The sequence below is a fragment of the Typopeltis vanoorti genome, chromosome 10, assembly GCF_054136105.1.
Source record: "Typopeltis vanoorti isolate ZY-2024b chromosome 10, IOZ_Tvanoo_1.0, whole genome shotgun sequence".
Classification (NCBI taxonomy): Eukaryota; Metazoa; Arthropoda; class Arachnida; order Uropygi; family Thelyphonidae; genus Typopeltis; species Typopeltis vanoorti.
The window spans coordinates 129,133,653-129,158,098 of record NC_143558.1 but is presented as its reverse complement, the minus strand read 5'-3'; the positions used below and the strand labels follow the sequence as shown (position 1 = coordinate 129,158,098).

The window sequence follows — 24,446 nt, the reverse complement described above, 5'->3', positions numbered from 1 at the left end:
TGCACCTCTAACTCTTCGTATAATTCAGCAATTGCACTGTGCACCATGTTATATACCTTAGCAAAGTGAGCACTCAATTCAACAATTTCATCACTTCTGACACTAGAGTACCATCTGTATTCAGTACAGTTATTCTTCCACAATCATTCATTCATTCTTTCTTTCTTTTGCTTGAGGTATAGCGATAAAATCCTTTTAAATTGCCTTTAGCCTGCAAAGATTTCTTTTCCTACTCCGATTTAGCTTCCTGCACAACACTCGTTAATTTTCTGGCCTGCTCTTTATTTATTTCATAATTCCTCTCACTCTTATTCTCATGATATTCTTCCCACATTACCTTCTTTTGGATCTCTTCTTGCTTAACAGGTTTGCACATCCATTTCACTCCCACCCAATTTATTCCTAGACGTCTAGATACATTCAGATACCGGCTCATTTAAGCACTTTTTCAAAAGATTCCCATGCATTTTGACATTTCCCCCATTCAGCAACTGATATTATGGGACCAAAGATAGCATTCTCCTAAGTTGATCATAATTTCTAGCTTGTTGAAATTAGAACATCAATATAATTAGATACTTCCCACAAAAGCACGGCATGATCACTCACCTTCTTCTTCTATTCATTGGACATCCACAGATGTGGTATTATCATCCAATGCTCGGTTATGTGCCACACCAGTCCTCGCTATGTAGTACTGTTGCATGCTTTTCTGGAGGTTTCAACTCTCTGAAGGTCATGCACTCTACATAGATGAACATTTGTCTTCTATTACTGTTCTGACAAGGCATCCTTTCAGCATGTCCAAAATATTTTAACTTTCTTCTGTCAATATCTTTAAGGAGTCTTAAATTTCTACTGATCGTTTCTAAAACCGATTCATTTGTACGCCTTTCAAGTATATGATATCCTCAATAGCCTTCTGTAATATCAATTTAAAGATATCTTAAAAGCAGATATCCTTTCCTTTGAATGTGAGACTTTGAACCTTAAGGTTCAAAGTCTCACATCCATGAGTTGCTGTTGGAAAAACAGCTGCATTCAAAATCCTCAACTTTTTTCCCATGGAGATAGATTCATCCTTCCAGATTTTTAGACAAGTCTCTGGCTGTTCTTTTTAGCCGTTCCTAATCTTCTACTTCTGACGTCTTCTGGACAGCAATTCCTCACATTAATAATAGATCCCAGGACAAATTCTTGATAACTTTATCAAGAATTTGTCCTAGTTCTTCCTTGTCATTAGAGAGCACTGTATCATCAGCATACCTCAAATTACTGATCAGTCTAGTCCCCCCCCCCCCCTAATTCCTCTACTGAGCTTATCCAACGCTTCGCGCATGATATACTAGCGTAGATACTAAACAAATGTAAAGAAATAAACATCCTTTCCGAAGTCCCTTTCCATCCTGAAGCCAATCAGTTAATTCAACACTTGTTGTTACCGTGGTTTCTTGCTCCCTATACAAGTTATCTATCAATCTGATAGTGTGTTGAGGAAAACCCATTCTTTTCGTTACTTCCCACGGTTTCACATGCTGAACATAGACAAAAGCTTTAGAGTAGTCTATGAAACATATTACCATAGGAAGTGTAAATTCTTTATACTTTTCTGTGATCTGTGTAAGGGGAAAGGGTCTGATCTCTGGTGCCCTTACCTTTCCTAAAAACTTTCTTGGAAAAAATCTGCGTCTTGTCTTCCGTTCAATGCATTAAATCAAATAAACCAAACAGGTCCGCGATGCAAAATTAATCGACAGCCAACTTAAAGATTCCAGGGACGGGAGGAATTAGGTACTATGGGTTCATCGAGGAATGGATTTACAGTAGATAGGCTCTCATAAAATCTGCTACTGGATTATGCAGTAAACTGACAAATACAAGTAAATAATTTTGTTAAAAAAACAGCAATCTCAAATGAATACTTCTTAGTCTTATATTTAAGTTGTACATATTTTTCTTCGAGATATAGCGTCCTCCTCTTCAAGTTGTTACAACGAAAAAGGAGACCATTGTCTGACTAGAGCAACATCTAATACTTGGATGTAGCCGCTATGTCGGTTGCAGTTCTGCACACTAAAAATTATATCATTGTTATTACACAGGAATCTCCACGAAGACGTAAACATGTTGAGAAAGGTCCGAAACATTATGCCAAGCGCTGTCTAATATTCGTGCAGCATCTATCATACAACTTATTTACAGTCATAGTACCAACAACAGACTCTGGCAACCTATTCCACTCATTTACCACTCTATAGACAAAAAAATATAGTCCTCGCATTCTTGCTAATCACACTCATGCTCAGTTTCCAAGAATGGCCCTAGTTCTCCCACCACCCGACGTGTTCTGAAAAATTTCCTCTGTATGAATCCTGTAAAAACATTTCAGTAATTTCGATTATATCATTCCTTTACCGCCTATCAACCAATTTTTGTAACCCATAAATCTTTAACCTCTCCTCCTGAGGTGCATTTCATAGACTTCCTACCATCTTGGTCACTTGTCCCTGGATCCTATCCACCACCTCATTCCCAAGAAATCTGGTCACTTGGGTTTCTGTGCATAGTAGTCACGATGGAGGTCTTTTCAATGCTCTATAAAGAGGTTATGATAACCTGCTTATTTGTGCTTATCAAAATGTTCTTCACTAACCGAGTAATCCGATGTGATGTGCTGTTTCGCATTATGCACTTTAAACTTCAACTGCCTGCCCATTTAACACTTTCTGGTTTTAATCAGTTTCCTGGAGTTCAGTTCCACCATTATAGTATGTGTAAATATTTCTCACAGCTGATAATGTTTTCACCCCACAATAACCTTACACTTTGCTGTATTATACTGATATCCATTCTCCTTTGCCCATATTGCCAGTATTTTTAAATCGTCTGGTCGTGGCCAAAGTGCAGAGCCCTGAGGTACGCCGCTAGTCTCTGGTTGGCTTTTTTGTGTGTAAATATATGTGAAAAGCTGTATGCTATACCTCTTTTCTCAAAGCCTTAGCTGTTCCATTCACAGTACAATGGTTTTCTTGGTTGACCTTTGATTTGTCTTCCCCAAATAACTCAGTAGTGAACAGGATTTGGTATCACGATGTTTGCAGGTTTCTTCATTTTTCTTGTCACATGAAATATTACAAGGAAAATACTTCTGAGCAGTTCTTTGAGAATATACTATTTCCATGGACTTCTATCAGACTACATGGTGGGAATCATTACTCCGCATTGCTCTTTGCACCGTAACACTTGATACAATAAGTTAGTAGAAACATGTCTAATGTACTGAGAAACCTTAAGGCTAAGTTAATCCGCAACACATGAAATATAGATGCTACTTGTTGTTCTAATAAATAGTTCTGTTCTCTTGGCAGTTTATTATTCTTCAGAAAGCGTTTTTCTGTGTCCACTGGTACATTTGGTTGGAATTACAACTTAAGCAACAAGGGCTACGAGACTGATATGCCACTAGTTGTGCGTGTGCTCTCAGGCAGAAGTAATATAGTTGTTTACTAAATGTTCTTCACGTCTGAGACAAGTTTCAAAACTAGGTCCTTCCAGCAGAAAGACGTAGGCATTGTCATCTCCTCTATGCACTAGAATAGTAATGAGTCCTATAAAAAAAATCAACAAACTTCAATTATCATTAAGAATAGTCTGCCAGTATGTGGGCACTTAATAGTCGTTATTATTCCTTAAAAACTGTGCTGCAGCACAGAAGTCAGATATGCTTAGAGGTTAGTTAGTAAGTGTCATACTGGGTTACCCAAGTTTTTCCTCTCTGGTTTTTCATGCTGCAAAATAGGTAAGCGATAGTGAAGTGTAGATTTTTCATAGGTATAGTGCATTACCTGATAAAGTACGTAATGGTGAATGTATTTGAGTAGCGGAATAAATATATAACCTGGGTGTAGGATCTCCCCAATGAAACATCCGACTCCGGTGAAAGTTCTGGACAACAATAATATAATTATCTTTTTCGTCCTATGAAGTTAGCGCCGTGCGAAGATCACATGAAAACGAATAAGTGATCCCGCTCTTTAAACACGACTAGTTATCGCATCTCCTCTCCAATTAAAAGGCTGAAAGGTAGAATTCCTCGCCGGCATGGAGGTTTGAGGCTGTCTTTAGGTGAGAGATGAATTTCATTGAGTTCTGAAGTAGCTTGAATAAAGGTCCTTGTTTGATCTCTATAGAGTTTTAGATCGTGTAAAAATTACAAAAAAAATTATTTAAACCATCAATTGTACTAATGTACTATACATTGACAACCTCTCATGGGTAGGAGTCACACTTGAATATAGAATACCAGAATTATTAATCATCCTTTTGATCTTTGTTATTTAATTATCGGTTTTCAACTTTCTAAAACATGGCAACCTTAGTTTTCAGTATATGGGCATTACTAGTACGGAAATAACATTTTAATATAATGTGTCATAATTCCTATTCCTTAAAATATGTTAGATGATCTCCCCCCCTTTTTTGAAATCTGATTATTTTCCAACAATGAAATAATGAAATTCACGATTCAGTTTACAGTATATCTTCTCATATGTAAACAAATGACTTCTACTGCTTACCTTCATTTGGCATATAAGAGAGTATTCTATATCAACGGTAATTTCATTATGTCTAGTCCATGATGCTTAAATGCTAAATGAGTTAGTAGTTAAAAACTGGCAACATTCGTAGAAACTATGTCATGAACACTTTAATTTATTATGCATTAAACATACTTTACGTATGGTGCATAATGTTTATAACTTGATAACATGCCAGTCATGCAGTGTTACAAATACAATATTTTGCTTTTCATCTATAATGAATGATTTTCGTCTATTAAATAAGTTATTTCTATGCAATTTTGTTCTTCATCTTTTAACCACTACTCAGTCGATAGTCATTACTTCTCTTGTATTCTTGTCTCGATTCTACAGCTTCGCAGTCTGTCTGCAGTAAAAATAACTGCTGTAGATAAGTTTCCTTCTTACCTTGTCCATTATCGATCTGGGGATTTTCATTTTGATGAATTGCTGCGTCTTTGGTTTTTTGCTTAGGCATTCTTTAACGCTAATCTGTAAGTTTGTTCGTATGCAGTTAGACTTCGCTATCTGTCGGGGGTTGTGTGCAGAAACTAAGCAGTGTGTACAGCTTATACTGACACTATTTCACGTAAGCTCGTTTCTATTTATATTCTAATTTTAGACAAATTTTAAAATTTGTTTAGAAATGTTTCCTATGTGAAAACGAGGTGACTAAAAATAAGTAGACAAAAATGGATGTATTGCTGAATATTACTAGCTACATAGAAGATACCACAGACTGGTATGCTTGCCTTTTAGCAACGAGCAAGAATTAATATGCTTGACTTCATTAATAGCAGTTCTATGATGTCTGGCGAAGAGCTCAGAGAAATTACTTTTTGACTTCCACTCACCAAAGGTTATAAACCTATACTATGCTATACTTTAGTACCATGGATGGGCTAAGGTTTATTTTATTTAATTTATTTTTTTTTCACATAAACCCAAGTATGTAAATAAAACAGTACTACTTCACGTCTCCACAAAGTGAGCGGTGGTCACACAATAGGCAGTGGAGTTATCTTTCAGATACTCATAAACATCAATGTTCACTGAGGAATTCGAATCCGCAGCCTGTTGGTTGGAGAGCCTGGTAAAGTGAAGATTACATTGCGATCTCCTATAAGCATTCTATAACAAACTCAGAAACAGATCTCAAATTATAGCAATGCAGAATTATGAGACTAGGAGTCAGTGTATTCTCTGACTGAGTTTAATTCTTTAATTCTTTGCTTTGTTTTGCAGGGTGAAAAGAGTTTTGAGCGGAGTAATCCTTCTACCGCACAAGGCCATCAAACTCAGCATTAGTTGAAAAGCCTTATAAAGGTTCTTCGTGTCCTAGACAGAATTCGAACTCTGATCTTTCTAACCATACTGACCGAGTGAGCTTTGGAAGCTTGCTTACCGAAGCAAGGTTAATTTCCAATCAGTGATTAAAAAAAGAGTATATATTGGGAATTCGAGTGATTGATATTATTCACTAATGGAAATACATAAGTTGGTTACAGCTATTGGCTTTAGCGTTTCTAACATAATGTAATTATAAAGATATAGCTGTGCTAGTCAATCATATTTCTAGAAGTGGAGTTGTATTTACCTGTACGGCATCGTCTAAAGCAGTACCATCTATTATCAGCCATTTGTACTTGTTCTGTATAACGTTTTCAATACTCAGATCTTCAGAATAAGTTTCCAGAGTCAAGAAGGCTGTTAAATTGGCAGAATAAAATGCAGTAACAAGGGTTGTAAATATCCACCACGTTGCAAACAAAATTCGAATGGAACTGAATACGGGAGTTAGTTCTGTACCTAATATGTCAAAAAAAAAAGAAAGAAAAAAAAAGATAAACAGATAAAAGTTTGAAAATAAAGCTTTACTTGAATATGTTTACCAAATATTTATCACTTCTACAACTAAGGTAACCCGAGTTCACATTTTCTCCAATTTCCTTATTGTTTTCTATATCTAAACTTGCGCTTTAGATATGTCGTTGCGAGGCAGGATTGTTTTTGACCATAAGAATATGGCTGAGTTTTTGGATCTTGTTTCTGCTACAAAGTTGCCCATTCATTCAATTTGACTATTGTTTACCGCTCAAATGAACATTGGAAGAGAACATAATGTGGTTATGTTCTCTTGCGTTATGTCTATTTTGCGTATATGAGCCGATAGAAACTACGTGCCACTGATTTGAAAGACAGATGTTCATATTCCGTCAGGATGGAATGAGAATCACTTATCGGGACTTTTCAACTTGCAGGCGATTTAGCTGGGGGGGATGCATTCACAAACATCTCTACAGCGGAGGAATGTTTATGAATATCTTTAGATAGTAATGATTTTCATCACTCGTTGTGAGATGACTACATTGCTTCGGAGACCCGAATGCCTTGAAATAATTCGGTGTTTAGTTTCTAGAATAGGGTTTACGGATTATTTAATCCTTATCCCCAACCTCAGTACTAATGTGCGTACGTTTGCACTTTCACGAGTGAGATTTAATTTAAAAAAAAATAAGAAAGCGTTTTGGCGGAGTATTCTTAAATGACAGTAGCCATAGGGCGTTATTATATAGGAAATGGATTAAAAGAAATTCGAATGGTGATAACATTTAATTCTTCTCCCCTCCTCCCTTTACAGGTATCAGAAAACACCAGTGTGTTTGACAGGGTCTCAGTGAGTTTTCCTTTCGCATTTTAAGTTTAGGTTAAACATTTTACATTGATGCAACGATAGTGTATTTCTGACAAAATTAAATCGAGCAGTTAGCCGTGCCTGTGACAACAAGACTTTTACATCAGCTAGCCCAAGCGACCAATGAGTAGCATCTCGCTGGCCAAATGTTACCCGTGAGGCCATCGTTAATGATACACATTTATTAAATGTCATAGTTTCTTGAATTATTAATATCAGCCAACTAAATCAATATTTTGCTACTTTCATTTAAATATTTAAATGTCGTCTGTCTGTTGTGGAAATTTCAGTTATTGTTCAGCCTTAGCATAGACATGTAATATTTCTTATAAGTAATAAGATGTAATAATATTTCTTATTTCTTCTCAACTTTTTATTTGGGTTGTAGTTTGAATACTTTTGATATTCTTATTAAGCATTTCAGACCTTTTGAAACAACCTTACCATTAAAAAATAGTATGAACTAGATTTCCCATTATTTTTTTTATGAAAAGTTTTTTACCTTGGTTATAATATATATTAAAGATACCAAGTAATTTTATAACCTTGGTTTTAATACTTTTTCCCAAGTAAGCAAACAGACAAGTAAGTCAACTCTGCACCTGAACGTGGTTCAAGTCTTATGGTGGTGATGCAACACCAAGGCAACTCGTGGTAAAGATGGATTAAGTTCTGATCACTTTCCTTAGTATTTCCCATAAATGTAAAACACATCTCCTAGGAGATGTGTTTTACATTTTACATAATGTATAACATCATACATCTCCTAGGAGATATATGATGTTATACATTATGAGTGGGGGTCACTACCCAGACCGGTTTCAACCTTTATTGAGGTATCATCAGTGAGTAGGCAGACCCTGAAATGCCAAGGTTTAAGTAATACAGAGCTTATCAATTTTACCTATGTAAGTTGGTAAAGGTGTTTTGACCTTATTAATTAAGAATTTCCGGATGAGAAAAAGATGTGAAAAGGTTTTTACCTTTAGTATAAAGGTTGAAACTGGTCTGGGTAGTGACCCCCACCCATAATGTATAACATCATACATCTCCTAGGAGATGTGTTTTACATTTATGGGAAATACTAAGGAAAGTGATCAGAGCTTAATCCATCTTTACTACGAGTTGCCTTGGTGTTGCACCAACACCATAAGACTTGAACCAGGTTCAGGCGCAAAATTGACTTACTTGTCTGTTTGCTTACTTGGGAAAAAGGATTAAAACCAAGGTTATAAAATTACTTGGTATCTTTAACATACAAAACATTCTTTTTTTTTAATTAAAAAAAACATAAGGTGAAACCATAACTACTTCACCAGTTGAACATTCCTATGCACTTGTCGTGACTCCCATTATTCTGCGATCCCATGAAGTTTATATATCACAAATTAGCCATCTCAAGTTATTTAAAGCCCCGCAAGAAAAACCGTTAAGAAGTAACCCTAGAAAGAGATTCTGCTGAGAGAAATGTGTGAATCGCATAGACTAGCATTGCTTGGAGAAGGCAATATGAAGAATCGAATCGACATATTATCTAACTCACTTCCATAAATATGTGGTTGGAATATCTGAAGAGGTACCTGCATGGTTACATTTTTTTCAAGCGGTGGTTGGTTGACATTTTGCAAGCTTAATCTGGTGTGAAATCGAACCAAAATTAGTATATTATGACGTTCAGAAAGCTGCTCAGAACAGTGCTACGACATAAGGGCAATGATATACATGTTAAAATGCCAAACGGCTATTTGGCGAAGTTAATTAAATTAAGGGGATAAAAATCCCTTATTACTTTACAGCCAGTATGCGAAACTCTGAAATCGAAAACTACGATCTAAGAGTTTCATGCCGAAGAACTATCAACGAATCCAAGCGTAAGTGAACACCTGGTAATACAACACCAAGGCAACTCGAAGCAAAGGTGGAACAAGCTCCCTCACTATCCTTGATATTTTGTAAAACACAGCTCCTAGGAGATGTAATATTGCCTTACATTATGAGGAGAGGTCACTACCCAGACCGGTTTCAACCTTTTTTGAGGTCTCATCAGTGAGTAGGTAGACCTGGATGGTAACAAAATTTAAGTGAAAAGAACTTACATACCTTCACTATACGAATGCCAGAAAGGTGTTCTTTTCACTTAAACTTTGATATCATCCAGGTTTAGCTACTCACTGCTGAGACCTCAAAAAAGGTTGAAACCGGTCTGGGTAGTGACCTCTCCTCATAATGTAAGGCAGTATTACATCTCCTAGGAGCTGTGTTTTACATTATGAGAAAATATCAAGGATAGTGAGGGAGCTTGTTCCGCCCTTGCTTCGAGTTGCCTTGGTGTTGTACTACTAGGTGTTCACTTACGCTTGGATTCACCGATAGTTCTAAGGCATGAAACTCTTAGATAGTAGTTTTTGATCTCAGAGTTTCATACTGGCTGTAAAATAATAAGGGATTTTTAATCCCTTAATTTGATATACATGTTAGTTAGTTGGATGTTAGCAGTGCATGGGAAATGACTATTGGGTGTTTGGGAGAAGCATAATTAAACTTGCACATCTAGTGGTTAGAGGATAAATTAGATGAGACTTAAATGGATGAGTAACATCATGAAGCAAAAAATTTAAAAAAAGGTTTGGAAGGCAAAATGTAACAAAGAATCGCAAATCATCATGGAGGGCAAAATAAGGTTATAAGAGTAAATTAGGGGAGTAGTCCAAATGGGAATAACAAAATTTCTCGTTTTGTGGAGAATAAAAGTAAGAGTGATAATGGAACGATATTTTTAATAAATGCAAATGGCATGAAGATAACAGAATGAGAATAAATTGTGGAATTAATGAGTAACACTAGGATTTATCATTTAGGTAGAAAGGAAGAGATGACCAATCAGGAACAGATGTGGGAATTTAGATTGATGAACTGGAAGTGCTTGGAATATTGCAAACTTTTAAAGCGAATACGACTATGGGGTTAAATCGTTTTGTGTGTTAACGAGCACGTGCAAAAATTCAGTGCCGTTTACTTGTGTGATTTGTCAGCACCAGCAGGGTCCCAAGAGATTAAAGGACTATAAGATAGTTGCATAAGGGTGGATTCAAGACACTAGCAACTTGCTCACAGCCTGTTAATATCTCAGGAATGTTTGTTAGTGTTTTTCCAATTTAAGGTGAGAGATCAAGGTGTTTCGTATCGTAAACAGACAAACAGGTCACCATACGAAATTAACAATAATACTATTAGCGAACGGTTGAGGGCTAAGAGCGTAGTGAGATGAAGAGTTATGTGGTGTATAGCGTCCCTCGCGATTATTATTAAATTAATCATATAAGGCAGTAAATTATTATCATGTGAAACTTCCAAGGAGTCGTACAACTCGATGGAGGTTTCACCTAATAATAATTTATGGGCCTTATTTCTTAGTGGTAGTGAATTCAAAGTAATGAAACAGCTGGATTATGATTCCGTTGGATGTTGCAAAAGCATTTCACAAGATATACCGCATTTAGTAATCTTATATAATAAATGGGAATGGATATATGAAGGTCAATTTAGGTATCATATTCCTGTCTGGTAATACGGATGAGATGATGACTGTGACAGACATGAGAGAGTAGTATATTGTTGATCAGAAACAAAACGAAGATATTGAAGGTGTTATTTATGGATGACTGAAAGCTTAGATGAGCTATTGTTAGAAGGATCTACTTTTCAATACCTTTTATCAAGTTTTTTCAGCTAAACTTGTATTAGCTAATCCTATAAAGATGACAGGTTTCCCTCCCGGAAACTCTTTTTTTTTCATTCTGCAAAATTGCAAACCAGCCAGAAGTCTCGCGATTTGATGTATTTAAAACAATTGTGTTGTACGATGCTGTACAAATAAATACAGTTCCGCTTCTACAAATATGAAATAGTAGCCAAGGTATATACCGGTATATTAACATTATGCGTGTGACCAAGATTGTGTGAGGCCTATGAAATGTTTTGTAATAAGACCGATTCGAGGATTTGTGGATTTCAAAAATTAGAAACCAAAAAAAAAAAAGAGGGATCGATTGAATATATATGCATAGAAAAGTTTTCAATACAGGAAGGAAAAAGAAGTAGGGATGTGAGACAAGATAGTTTTGGATGAAAAGTAATCCCGAATTACGTAAAGTGTAATTGGTAGGAATGTGAGACAAGATGGTTTGGGATGAAAAGTAATGAACGAATGGAATAAAATGCCGGTGGTGGTGGTGATGATTGTTCTGTTAGGGAAGAGGATTAAGAGGTGGTACTGTGGACATTGTGTGAATAATTAATGTAGACTTCCAGCGATAAGTCTTCAATCCATGGATATGGAGTCAAGACTTATAATGCAACACTACATTCGGTGTTATATTTATTGAAATACAAAAGTTACGGATGTACTGATGCCCAAAAATAAAGATAGAAAATGTTTTTCTCCATTGTTTGTATCATATCTTTGTAACGAAGATTACTGCCGATTTTATTCTCGAAAATAATAAGGCAATTTCCAAATAAAATCATCGCATTAGTTTCGACTGAGAATAACACTAATCTCTAAAAAAACGTGATCTATCAGAATGTGGTAGATAGAATAGTACAGAATGTTTTCCATCTTGAATACTATCCTGTAACAAACATTTTGTAAAGTGTGTGATGACAAATACAGATTAAATTTACACTGTCTTACATTTTTCTTTCAAGGGTTAGTCCACAAAATACACGCACCTCTGAGTCTTATTTTAGTTTATTGTAAATTCAGACTTATGGTTGAATCTCATTATAAATTGTTTTTATTAAACAATGCGCTAATATTCATTACCTTGTTTCATCAGGCCAGCATAAACAAACCAGATGCAGTCAAAAAAAGTGATCCTAGTCCTGGTAACTGTTTCGGTTATAACTGCATAACGCTGCCAGTATACTACTAAGTAAATAATCGGGCCCATTAAAACAGTGGCAACAATTATAATTATCCAGACCTGAAAGAAATGGATTTAAAAGGTAAGAAATCTGCAGATAAAACTAATGGATTACTGTTATAACTAAAATTGAATGAATGAAGAGAGAGAGAGAAAAATGTTTTGCATCTTTTGAGATGACTCTGAAGCGAAATAGTCGTGCTGTTTCAAACTTAATCGGACACAGTGACGTCATATTTTTGATCAGGTAACCAAGGTATTGAAGGGAATATCAATTTATACAGCAGAAATAATTTGAGTGTTTGTGTGGAAGGCTCGTGTTATTTTATATATTTAATGCTTAGGGAGTAAACTATTTACATAAAATAAAATATTAATTACAACTTAATAAAAATAAATAAAAATTAAAAACTTAATTTTAAGGCACAAGACTGTAATTTTAATGGTTTTGAAAATCCTAAATGCTAATCATTGCAGCTACTTTTTTTATGCAAATCGAAGTGTTTAATATGCACTTCTGGATTGTATGTGCATGCAGTATATGCGCATACATACATACCAGAGTTTCATTAAATGCACATTAAATGTGTAAAATTTGACTTATTTTTATTTTTTTTGGCATATCATTAAGTTTTTTTTTTTAATTTAGGGTATACGAAAAAAACTTTTTCGTTTAAGCTGCATTGTATAAGGGAGTTCTTGCAATTATTTTCTCGTATGTGATTCCAGATTAACAGAATTGAGTATATAAAGCATATCTGCTGAAAATCCGATTTTTTTCTCTCTTTCGAGCAACGTTTACACTTTCCAACAGCAGTGTAAAATTTAGTACTGTATTTTACACAGGTAAAAATGTTTGGCCGAGTGGTTAACCTATCCGCTCTGCAACCAATAGGCTGCCGATTTGCATCCAGACATGGATGCTGTTTATCCTTAGGCGGAAGATGAATTTCATCTTGGCATGAAACTACTTTCCCGTTTAGTGACCTGAAAAAAAGTTTGTTTCATTTCTAAATCGAGGTTTCTGGGTTAAATAAAAAAAAAAATCCTTAGTATATCAATGTACTGTACAGAAGTGACAAAAATGATTTCAATCAGTTTAATTTCTTGTCATATCTTGTCTTTCCGTAACCCGAAACTTGCTAACCTTCTCATATATAAACTTTTTCTTGCGCTTCAATACATGAATTTCGACTGTGAATTATGTAGAAATTTGCATAGAGAAGAATTTATACTCTATAGGATCTTCTGTACTATCAGGGCTTATCTTATATATGAATACATTTTTAACAAATCCCTCGATTTTTATTTATGCTGTCGAAACTCCGGACTGAAAGATGAAAAAAAAATTTCCTACTGGCTTGAAATCGGTGTTTATTAGGGTCTATCCTACGATTCTGAACTTACAGCTGATATCTTTAACTGAAGGTATGTTATTTGTTTCTATTTATTTATTTGTGAAGTTTCCATTTTTAATTTTGTTACCTATTACATCAGACAGTTCGTAATCGTATAGATAATCAAAACGGCAGAAGCGTGGCAATTTTTTTAAAAAAAATGTAGGCTGCTAGCTACATTTCTTTTTTTTTTTCCCGTCAGTACGGAAAACTAACTTAGGTAGTATAAAAACAAATTATTTATAAACTACTTATAATAACACTTTAATAAACTTTATTATAATATAACAGGATACCAGAAAAAAATTGCATTAAATTAAAATCTTTCTCCGAACTAATTTTTCTGTACTTCTATCCGTGATCAGCTTATTCGCATTACTAATATAGTGTTCATTTACAACTTTTTGGGGTGTGATTATAGTACACCAAAATTTGTAAAATTTTGAGTTTTTCTCTAATGGAATTAATGAACTGTTAATATTCAATAATAAAATTACTTTCAAGAAACATGTTCACAATGAAAGTACGTGATTTTCTTATTTAACTTTTGTTTCTGGCAGGAGAAAAAAATAACTGGCAAAACAGACAAACTGGCTAGAGAACATTTAACAAAAAAAAAAAAAAATATATTTGTGAGGTAGATTTTTCTAGTATGGGCAGCCCTTCGCGATGAGACTTAGGACTCTACGGTTGTGCTATTTAATAATAATCCCCGCTACATAGCCAAGATAAATCAAGCAAATTTTAAAAGTGTGAAATACATTACTGTTGAAGTAAGCAACGTATTTGATATCACAAGTAGAATTGAGTGATTTTACTTCAGATGCATCATTCCTGATTTAATTGCTTGTTTTTAACCAGGACGGTATTTAGCAAATTTCTGAGATACGACTAGTTTTCCATAAATCATATAAATCGGTGATTTGTGCATTTTGATAAAACAATTAGAAATGTGCTTAACATATTTAAGCATAATTTAGATAGTCCGATATGGACCCATAAATGTTAGACTGAATCGATACATTGATATTTATGAAGAAATGTGTGTGTGTGTGTGTGTGTGTGTGTGTGTGTGTGTGTGTGTGTGCACACACTCACACAAATTTTGTTATTTTAGAAAACTGATATTTCTTTTTAAATTTTTTTTTAAAAGCAAATATTTAGATGCAAAAATTTTATTTGTTAGTTCTTTTTTATTTTATTTTCCAACTTTTATTTGTTATTTTATTTGTTAGCTATCCTAAACGATTCAATTTTTCATAGTAAAACGTTGTCAGTAGCAATTAAATAGACCGAACCCATATACATACAAGAGAAGTAATAGAACCTTTAGCACATTAGTGTCCTGTATAGACTGCAGGTTAGGGTTGAGTAACTTAACATATTTCTTGAAGAGATGGAGTTTGTGGCAGTTGGAGAACACTTCATGACAATGGCTATTCTAGGCGAGAGGCAGATTAAAAGAAGAGGAGAAGCATGTTCGGCATTTGCAGTTGGACCAACAGATTAATGTTGTGCAGCTATTGGCTTTTATTTAACAGACCCACCAGAAAAGTGAAAGAAATAATAGTTGTCAGTTCAGGTTAGCGGTACACACGGAAGTACTCTAGAAAATGCAAACTGAAACAGTACGTCAATGAGGGATCATCAATAAGCTGAATCGCTCTCCCCTAGAGATAGCATAAAGAATTTGCAATTTATATATTGTTAGTAGTTGGATGGGCAAAAAGTGGTTAATTGATGTGCATAAGATTGTGATGTAAGTTACCGAGAGAAATACGGCATATGTGCAAAACACTTTCCATTAGATCTGTAAAAAAAAGAAATGAGATAATTCGCAAGGAGAAATGTAACCACAGGAGTATCCTTAATGCTACAGGGTTATGATGCAATCATGGTGAACCTTTACCATTATATTCCTTTCATTTATTTGCGATTTCTTGTTTCATTTATGTTGCTAAATTTGTTAGTCCCAATTTCGTATTCAATTTAATTTTGAATATTTTATTTTAATCTGTAAAATAAGCAATAAAATAGCAGTAGATATGCATGACCCCGCATGTATAGTCCACATACGTGCTAATTTTGTCGACACTGTTGTCTGAGCGGCTACTTTTAAATATATTTGTATTTAAGAACATTTCAATTAAAATCTCACGTCGCCCTTTAAGGCTGCCTAATTGCATCTTATGCACTCCAGGTAGAGAACACTTTGTTGACCCTTTTTTATTATGCAAAGACTCTTAGAGGGATTTGATTCAAGAAAGAACTTACTAAAGCATCTACAACTGTGCCACCAGTTGTGTGCGATTATTTTTGGACTTACTGTTATGAACCAGGATACATTCTTCAGTAGCAAAAGTAATAAAACTAAGTTTTTTTATTAATTTTGACTGAAGTAGGAGAGCGAATTATTGATATGTTATTACATATATCCTTGTTGAAGCTTAATGTGCCAGATCGACGACAATAATGGATTTTTCTCCATTATATAAAATTGGGAATAAAGTCCATTATTTTTGTCAATATAAAAAGAGGTTTACTTATTCGAAATGGATGTACATTTGGTTTAACGTCAGATCCTGTTTAGCCTGATGCTTAGACTACTTCAAGACTACTGTTTTGAAGAATGGGAATCCTATATTAAAAACGCACTTATATAATAAGCGAGTAAATTTTGCGAAGAGCATCGACCACATTTGCGATAACTGACCTAGATATCTTGTAATGATGTTAAAGTCGTAACTGCGTATTTGCGCGATTAAGGGTATAGTTGGTTAAGAAAATAATCATTATACTATATTAAAAATAATCCGGTTTTTATCATTTTCATTTTAAATTTGGTTTTATTATTAAATTTTAACTTTTTTTTTCCTCTGTCGCGCACTTGGAAGAACGATGGGACAACGCGCGCTTATGGTAAAGATCCGAGTTCAGTTCTCATGATAATAGAAATCTTTATACCGACTTTTTGGGTGAAGGTGAGTTAGTCTATCTGATACGGAAGCAGCAGGGTTCTCCTCCAGAAACTGGTTTTTCATCCCGCATACATGCAAATCAACCAGAAAACACACCCAATTAACAGAATACTGTGATGGGCGATAGATGGCATAGGATGTGGGTGATGGATTATGTAGTGTGCAGATTGCCCTCCTTGGAGGTGTCACACACTAGTTTAAAAAGATTAGATGGGTAATTTTGCATTCGATATTAGAAGTGGAAAAAAAGGGGTAGGAAATAACTGATTTAATATTCAACCACCAAGAAGACAAATCTTATTGGACACTTTGCTGTTATTTTTCAGTAAATTGTATTATCGTTGTTAATACAGTATAATTAACTGTGAAATTGTAATTTTTTACATGTATTTGATAACTGGTTCTCGAAGGACAAAGGAACATCACCTCCCCCTTGTCGTGAAGGTGGCCGAGTGGAGACCTCCCTCTCTAACCAACAGGTCGTGGGTTCGAATCCCGCTGCAAGCATGGATGTTTGTGATTGTCTTACCTTGTGTACTGCTATAACGTGTGCTGTGCTGTCCCTGCGCCCTTAAAAGCATAAATCATCATCATCTCTCCCTTTTACTGTTTGTCTCAGTTTATAGAAATAAATACTAAACTGGATTTGACTATTAGGTTGCGAACCTTTCTTTGTTTACAAAATACGGACATCGTTTCTCTTTTAAAACCAAAACCTATACGTCTTATGCCTGAGAAAGATTTATCTGTAATACGTAAATTTTGGTGTGCCAATTGTCACGTTTCACAGATTCCCCATCACTACCTATACAACGCAGTGACTGCAACGTGTAGCTGAGTTTTTAATAATTGTGGAATCAACTTTTTTTGCCTCTTTCAACCACCAACAACTTTTTGTGTTTAGTTAGAAGAGCTAAATAAAAATTTTACTTCCTTTCTTGAAACTCACTTTGATACTGGTGTGTGTGTCTGTTGGGGGGGAGGGAAGTAGACATAAATACCACATTTTTAAAATATGTAAATATATTTAAAGCCGAATTAATTTTATCTCAACTGTCACCAATAACCTGCATTTTTACATACAAATCACTGATATGCAATAAGTTTTGCACCCGTAAAACTGGAATAAAAAGTTACAAACTTCACGAACACACCGCACTTTTACCCTCACTTTCTTGTAAACTATTTTTATCAAATGTGCTTAACGTTGTGAATCGCTATATGATCAACTTTAACAATGTTCGTAAACTCGTACATAATTTAGCAATAGTCCATTATCATGTTTATCACCTATTGCAATCAATAGCATTCAATCTCACTCAATCATGCTTTTATGCTCACAGTTCTAGCATATTATGGAAGTTTGAGGGATGTAATGTTTTTGTTTGTTCGCGAAAGGATACGGAACAGGAATTTTTTTAAAAGAAAAATCCGCAGTCCAAGGTTTAAAGGGAAACCAGACTAGCACATTTAAAAAGCTTATCTTGGTTCGAAAAAAAATTTAAATATATGCATAGTACTGTAAATGTTTAATGAATAGACTAATTTTCTAGAAGCAAGAGATAACAAAGATTCCCTAAACTCCATTAATGATACTCATTACTATTTTATCGACATATTGTTCTTTGTGTACCAACACAGGTATTCATGATAAACTGAAATTAGTTGATAAACAAAACTGTCAATAAAAAATACCAAACGTCTATTAAAATAAACTTTCATTGATCGACAGTGCCCATTAATTTATATTGTAGGCAATAAATCGATAAGATACTTCCATTTTATATTACCTGTTTGCTGAAAGGTGCTAGCAGAGCTCCCTTATTATCTTTAAATTGAGGTCTTTTCAGTAGAACTCCAATACCGTCTGTAAAGAGGGCGTTGCTGAACATTACAGCTCTCTTGCGGTTTTCGGTAATTGTAAGTGGAGCACCTATGAGGTCAGCTTCCTGAAAAGTAATTAATGAAAAAGACATTTTAAAATGCATACTAAAATAAGACAGGAAGTTAATAAGATAGCGCTACATCATTCCTCGGTTAATTCCAATGGTAATTTAGAAAAAAACAACACAACATTTATCAGTGAAAAATAAATGATTTTGAAATGGTGGTGGAAACCCAGATCCAGAAAGACAGAATTAATTATAAGCAGCGTAACTGATGAAATTGTATCTCTGTTCGCCATTTCAAGGAGAATAAGCGAGATGAAATAAAAGTGATTATAAGAAATAAGAACTTAATGAGTGATTAGTAACTGATAGAAAATAATTTCTGCATATATCAGAAATGTCTGAACCTCTTTGACAAGTGATTCGAATGAGATTTCTTTAATTCTGTCACGTATATCATGTTTCACAGTTCTCCTCTGGATGCTGATTAGGATAGAAACGAGTAGTCGATTGATAACATATTGTACCCCGAAAACACAAATTTGATCTTTAACACATCATATCTTGATTCCCTTGACTTCATGCTGAACGTATAGATAAGAATATTTAATATGCAGAACTTGCTGTTCCTGAGTACTCTAAATTCTACGCATTGGTGACAGGACTCTTTTCATGCGGAAGTTGCATACGTCTTCCTGAACGTACAATACAGGCACTTAATAAACATAACTTTATCTCATCGTCCGTAATTACAACACCAAACTTCTTTCGCATTCGGAAAAGGTTTCCTTATTAACTTTCTGCCTTTTTAATACATTGTTTTGTATAAATATAATCACTATACCAGCACCTTAGTGTTCAGTGCGAACACTAAGGTTTAGGGAACATGAAAAAACGGCTTGTAAAAACAGTAGTATACATTGAAAAGAAACGATAATATTAATCTTTGATAGTACCAATTATCTGTATTAATCATAATTATCATCACTCACATATTCATCTATTTTTACCCAAATGTACATTGTGCTATGATTTTATAATTGCGTGTTTGAAAGTAATGCGATTCTTTTAGTTTCCTGTTATGATGTTGGTTGTGGTTCAGTTACTTTTCGTTCCGTATTAACTACATGAAATTTGATTTGAAACAATTAGATTAGTGTTTTGATCTAGTATTTAATATACGTACCTCTCTAACAAGCATTCCAATCAGTCCTGTCCAGTTAGTGTACCCATAAGTTTCTTGGGACTTTCCAAACTGTTTATCTTCTGGAACCACAATGTCATAACTAGAAAATAAATCGAGGACTTTTTATTATTCCTCTTATCCCTATGGACTGAGGGAGATGATTCAATATAAAGGAGGCATAGTTTCACTTACCTGAAGTTAAAATGAATTGCTAATTGGTGAATCACCTCACAGCTGAACCCAGTACATACGTATTGATCGTTAGCATTTTTTATAATGTTTTGAAATGGATTGTTCTAAAGCAAAATGAAAAAGAAACTTAATGTAGTTATATTACGCTTGCTTGCATTAACTAATATAATCTATCTCACTAGTGTTTTGTTGTCTTAAAATGTATAATCGTTTTAAAAAGAACACAAATAAGTAGACTGTATGAACTGTTTCTATCTGTGTTGTGTAATGTCCTTGAACCATGAAATTCATTAACCTCTTCTGCGATTGTAAATATATTTAAGCAAATAAATCGATCCTTCAAAAGTTATTATTAAATATATTTATTTCCATAATCGGAGCATTTAATAAAATTGCTCTGCGCAGGAATCCCAGAATTCTAATTTTGCTCTCTAGCGTTTTTATATGAAATTTTGTCACTATAAAAATATAAAATTCCTTAAAACATATAACTGCCGTTGATCTGTCAACACAAGATTTTCAAAAAATGCAGTTGAAAACAGCATCTTTTTAGTAAAAACAATTTTATTTAGGCGAATTTCATCGCATTGTATGAGACCATTGTCCTGAATTTTTTTGAGTCCCGGTAGCTTACAAAAGTTGGTCTCAAGAGAAGAATTTTCTGGGTTATTCACCGTATACCCATAATTCCAAGCAATATTGCTTTGCATCCTTTCACGGATAGGATTGGCATACAAAAATGTTATTTGTGGAGGATTTAGAAATGCCCAAACATCTTTTAGATATATTACTTTTGCACAGATGAACAAAATGAATGTGACAAAATTTCTCGCGTTTGTTTCATTCAGATCATGTTAAATGTTTCTTTCTAGAGAGGCTATATCTGAACTGAGTTGCACAGGAAAGATGAGTCAAGTCCAGAGAGCCGCGCTGTTCTAGCTCGGCATTATCTTGGAGATGCTAGAGATGTGCACATCACTTCGATATATATATGATTCAAAGAGGGCGATGCTGCTACTTTCATAATGCTTTATCTGTAATTTACACAGGCATATTTACAAATATTGTTAAAATAAATAAATAAAAAACATCGTGTGGACACCAGTGAGCTGGTTCAGAAAATACTACATAATTAGGTTTCTAAGAAACCATTATAGTTTATTGCTGTCTTTGCAGAAAATTGGAAGATAATGTGCATAAAGCCATATTCTCTTTAACATTATCGAAGTCATAAAAGACCACTGGTCATGAATAATGTTGACATGCGAAAACATCAGTTAGTTTTAGAGGATGCCGTGTTTAAGCAGGAAGCCCCTGTCTGTTTAATGATGTCGAGATCGATAACAGACGAATGATGACATGTAAAGATAAATATCGTGACCTTGATACACGCATGCTGTTAGTTGTACAGTGATGTTTATTCGCTGAAGGATGAAAAATGACAAGGTAGGCAGGCTTACTGAATTCAAATAAATATTTGAACGTGGCAGCCTTCACATACGTTAGGCAGTAGTGAAAATAGAACTTAGGAAACTTATAAGAGCGCTGTATGGATTTGAAGATGCAAATGAACCATTCATCTACAAATAAAATATTCTCTGGTACTCATAATTAGTTAATGTATATACTTGTAATACACACACACACACACACACAAAGGATTTAGGCACACCATGATGAATACGAAATTTTTATTGCGTGATTCTACGGATGTGTAAGCGTCTGTTAGAAACCGAAAAATTGATGCATCCTATCTGTCTGTGCGTATAACAAAACTGCTCTCGCTGGATAAATTTGTTTGAGCTTGGTGTTATAATGTACATAATTGGTTAATCCAATTCGCTTTTGGTTTCAATACCACAGCTTGAGTGCTGAATATATATTTTTATAATTTTCGGATCGTTTTTATACTTACCCAGTTTATTTAGTTTATTGTAGTGTTTAATGGATATGGGTGTCGAACGTACTTAAATAAATTAATCAACTTGCTTCAGTTGGTGATTTTGTAACATTTTATGTCATCGCTTCAGAAACTTGACTTTTCATAATATTTAGTTGTTAGAAGGCATCAAAATCCATCTTTTTCTGGGAACGACTTACTAGAATAAAGTTTAAGCCGGTCTTAAAACTATATATGGTTCTCGTGAACGAATCCCTTTCGAAACCAGTTAAATTAGCATGACCTAGCTTTGCTTTGTCTCTCCTTATGTCAGCATATAATAAATAACAGCCTCCCTGACATAAGAAATTTTTGGCATTTAAATGTGGTACCAAATCAAGCTAGAACGTTTTCAGTTTCAACCTCTTTTTGCCAAAACGTATTTATTTTGGCCTAATTCTGGTTAACATTAACAATTCAAACTACGAAATGTAAAGTTTTTAATCCTTATTAGATAATTTTCATTCAGAGGTTGAATTTTATACAGTAGTTCGTAATTGGAAAAGATATAAGTTGGTCCAAGAAACACAAGCTGCTGTTAACTCTCACATGTAGTATTTGAACGGCTGCATGATCATTCTAGACATGAAATGTTTTTTATTATAGCTAAGTAATAGATCGTTGTATGAAGTCAGCCACGTGTAATATGAGTATAAATACAGTAGAACCCAAACATTTCAGCAGTTTGTCGAATCTTCGGATTTGACTGATCGTTACACATATGCTGATTTAAAAATATCAGGAACAGAGCGTTTGGTAACAGAAATTTTAAAAATCTTACAGAATAAAAGTGTAAAATAAAGTACAGCATTACAGTGATGTAATCCGACTGGAAAGAAGTCATTTTGACTTCCTTCCACTTTGGAATGAAATTTTGCTGCAAACTAGGCATGCCTACAACGTATAAAAAGTTAGAACAATTATTCGGGGAACTAAAGAGTTGATTTTCCAGAATAAATTATTAAGCGAATGATTAAGCGACTCTATTGAATCAGTCCAAAACTCAAGATGTTTGGATGTAAGATGTGATGCTGTATGTCGAGGCATTGCTGATCACATTCTTCGACTCTAATGGTACATTAGAATTTTTTTTTTCTAAGGACCATTAAAACTTATTATTTTTTTTTTCTGAAATTACCTCCCAAATGGTTTCCCAACACCAAGTTTATCTGGTGTTGGAAAACCAGCACAGCATGATAACGGGTAATGGCACACAGTAACTGTGTTCGAACTATTAGTCAACCATCGCATTCGCCTGGTTCCTCGCTTGTCATTCCCATCAGCTTTGATCCCGCCAGCTAATTCTTCCTCTTCCCCAGAAAATAGCATTCTAAAACGACTGCAAATCATGCATGTATAATTGAATAAAATTACGTTAGCTGCAGGTCATTCTCATACAAATTTTTTGAAGAAGCATTGAAAAAGGTAAGATTATTGCCAATCTTCCCTATAAAAATATGTCCCAGATAATTTTTGATTAACTTAACATTGTCTTCCCCCTCCGACTGGTTGCTCTCCGCCAATGAGACCCAGAGGAAATTTCGAAGATGCAACCTTCTAAGTAGTTATGTTAACCCAGATATCATTTTTATATCTATACTCCGATTGGTTTGCTTATTTTCTTTCGGTTTTATTTGGAGTTTTCGATAAAATGACTTAAACAAGGAAACGTGATGCGAGCGGGAATAATTGCAATAATTTTTTGAATTAGAAGTCATTTAGAATTGAAAGTAGTGTAATCTGTGATAAAATGGGGCATGCCCATCCTTGTGGGTATGCACCATTTTGAGCTGTCGATGGGCTGGTTAAATTCCACACAGTCGCTTTTTTTTTTTTTTTTTCATAAAAGCGAAGTCTCTGACAACTGAAATTTTACATCCAGTAATTTAAAATGAGTATCTTGAGTGACTATAGTTATAGTAAATATTTATAAAAGCTATATTCAATTTCTTTGTTTTTGAAGTTTATTATTAAAATTGGACCGTTTAATGTGCTAATGCGCATTACATTCCCAAGAGAAACAAAAATGCAAATTAACACATACTATTTGGATTACAAGACCATAGGTTTTATTACACATATACAAAAACGTCTACTAGTTTCGTTAGCTGTAACTGACTAGCTTTGTCAAGACGAGAAGGCAAAAAAACTACTAGTAAATGCAAGAAAACAAAGGAACGCAGAAACGGTTAACAACAGTTAGACAAAATTGGAAAGGTTCGCGTGACATGATACGCGTGAAGAGTCGAGTCATTTTTACAAATTCGCGTTACGTAATTTTTGGCGTAATTTAGCTCCGCTAAACTTAATGAGTTAATCAGATTTTTCCACATGTTCTTTAATATAACCCATTGGTTACGATTAAGGTTACATCTTGTTCGTAGGACTACTGCAGCTTCTTTAAAAGTTCGACAACTGTAATCCTCTTCTATATATGGCATGGAGCTGTTATCCCAATCTTTTGCGTGGTTTGAAATTGAGAAATGATGTGCCAAACCTGAGGTGTCTGTTCTGTTGTGATTGACATCTCCTACATGTTCTTTCTTTCTTTCTAATTTCTAGGCTTTTCGAAGTTTAGCCTATGTAGGATGGTCCACACGTGCATGGTATGCTATAAACACCCGCATATTTGAAGAAAGATACGTTGTCTTTAGGGGATCGTAAA

At 34.5% G+C, this 24,446-nt stretch overlaps 1 protein-coding gene across 1 annotated transcript in view; it reads right to left on the bottom strand.

Moving 5' to 3' along the window:
- Positions 1-24,446, bottom strand: part of LOC150102786 (ionotropic receptor coreceptor Ir76b-like) — a 51,162-nt gene that overhangs the window by 25,063 nt on the left and 1,653 nt on the right. Inside the window, exons 2-6 of the mRNA XM_090398741.1 lie at positions 19,843-19,946; positions 19,651-19,750; positions 18,366-18,524; positions 12,101-12,260; positions 6,178-6,389 (exon numbers count right to left, since the gene is read on the bottom strand). Coding sequence (XP_090254867.1) covers positions 6,178-6,389; positions 12,101-12,260; positions 18,366-18,524; positions 19,651-19,750; positions 19,843-19,946 — 735 coding nt within the window. The remainder of the gene's footprint in view (positions 1-6,177; positions 6,390-12,100; positions 12,261-18,365; positions 18,525-19,650; positions 19,751-19,842; positions 19,947-24,446) is intronic.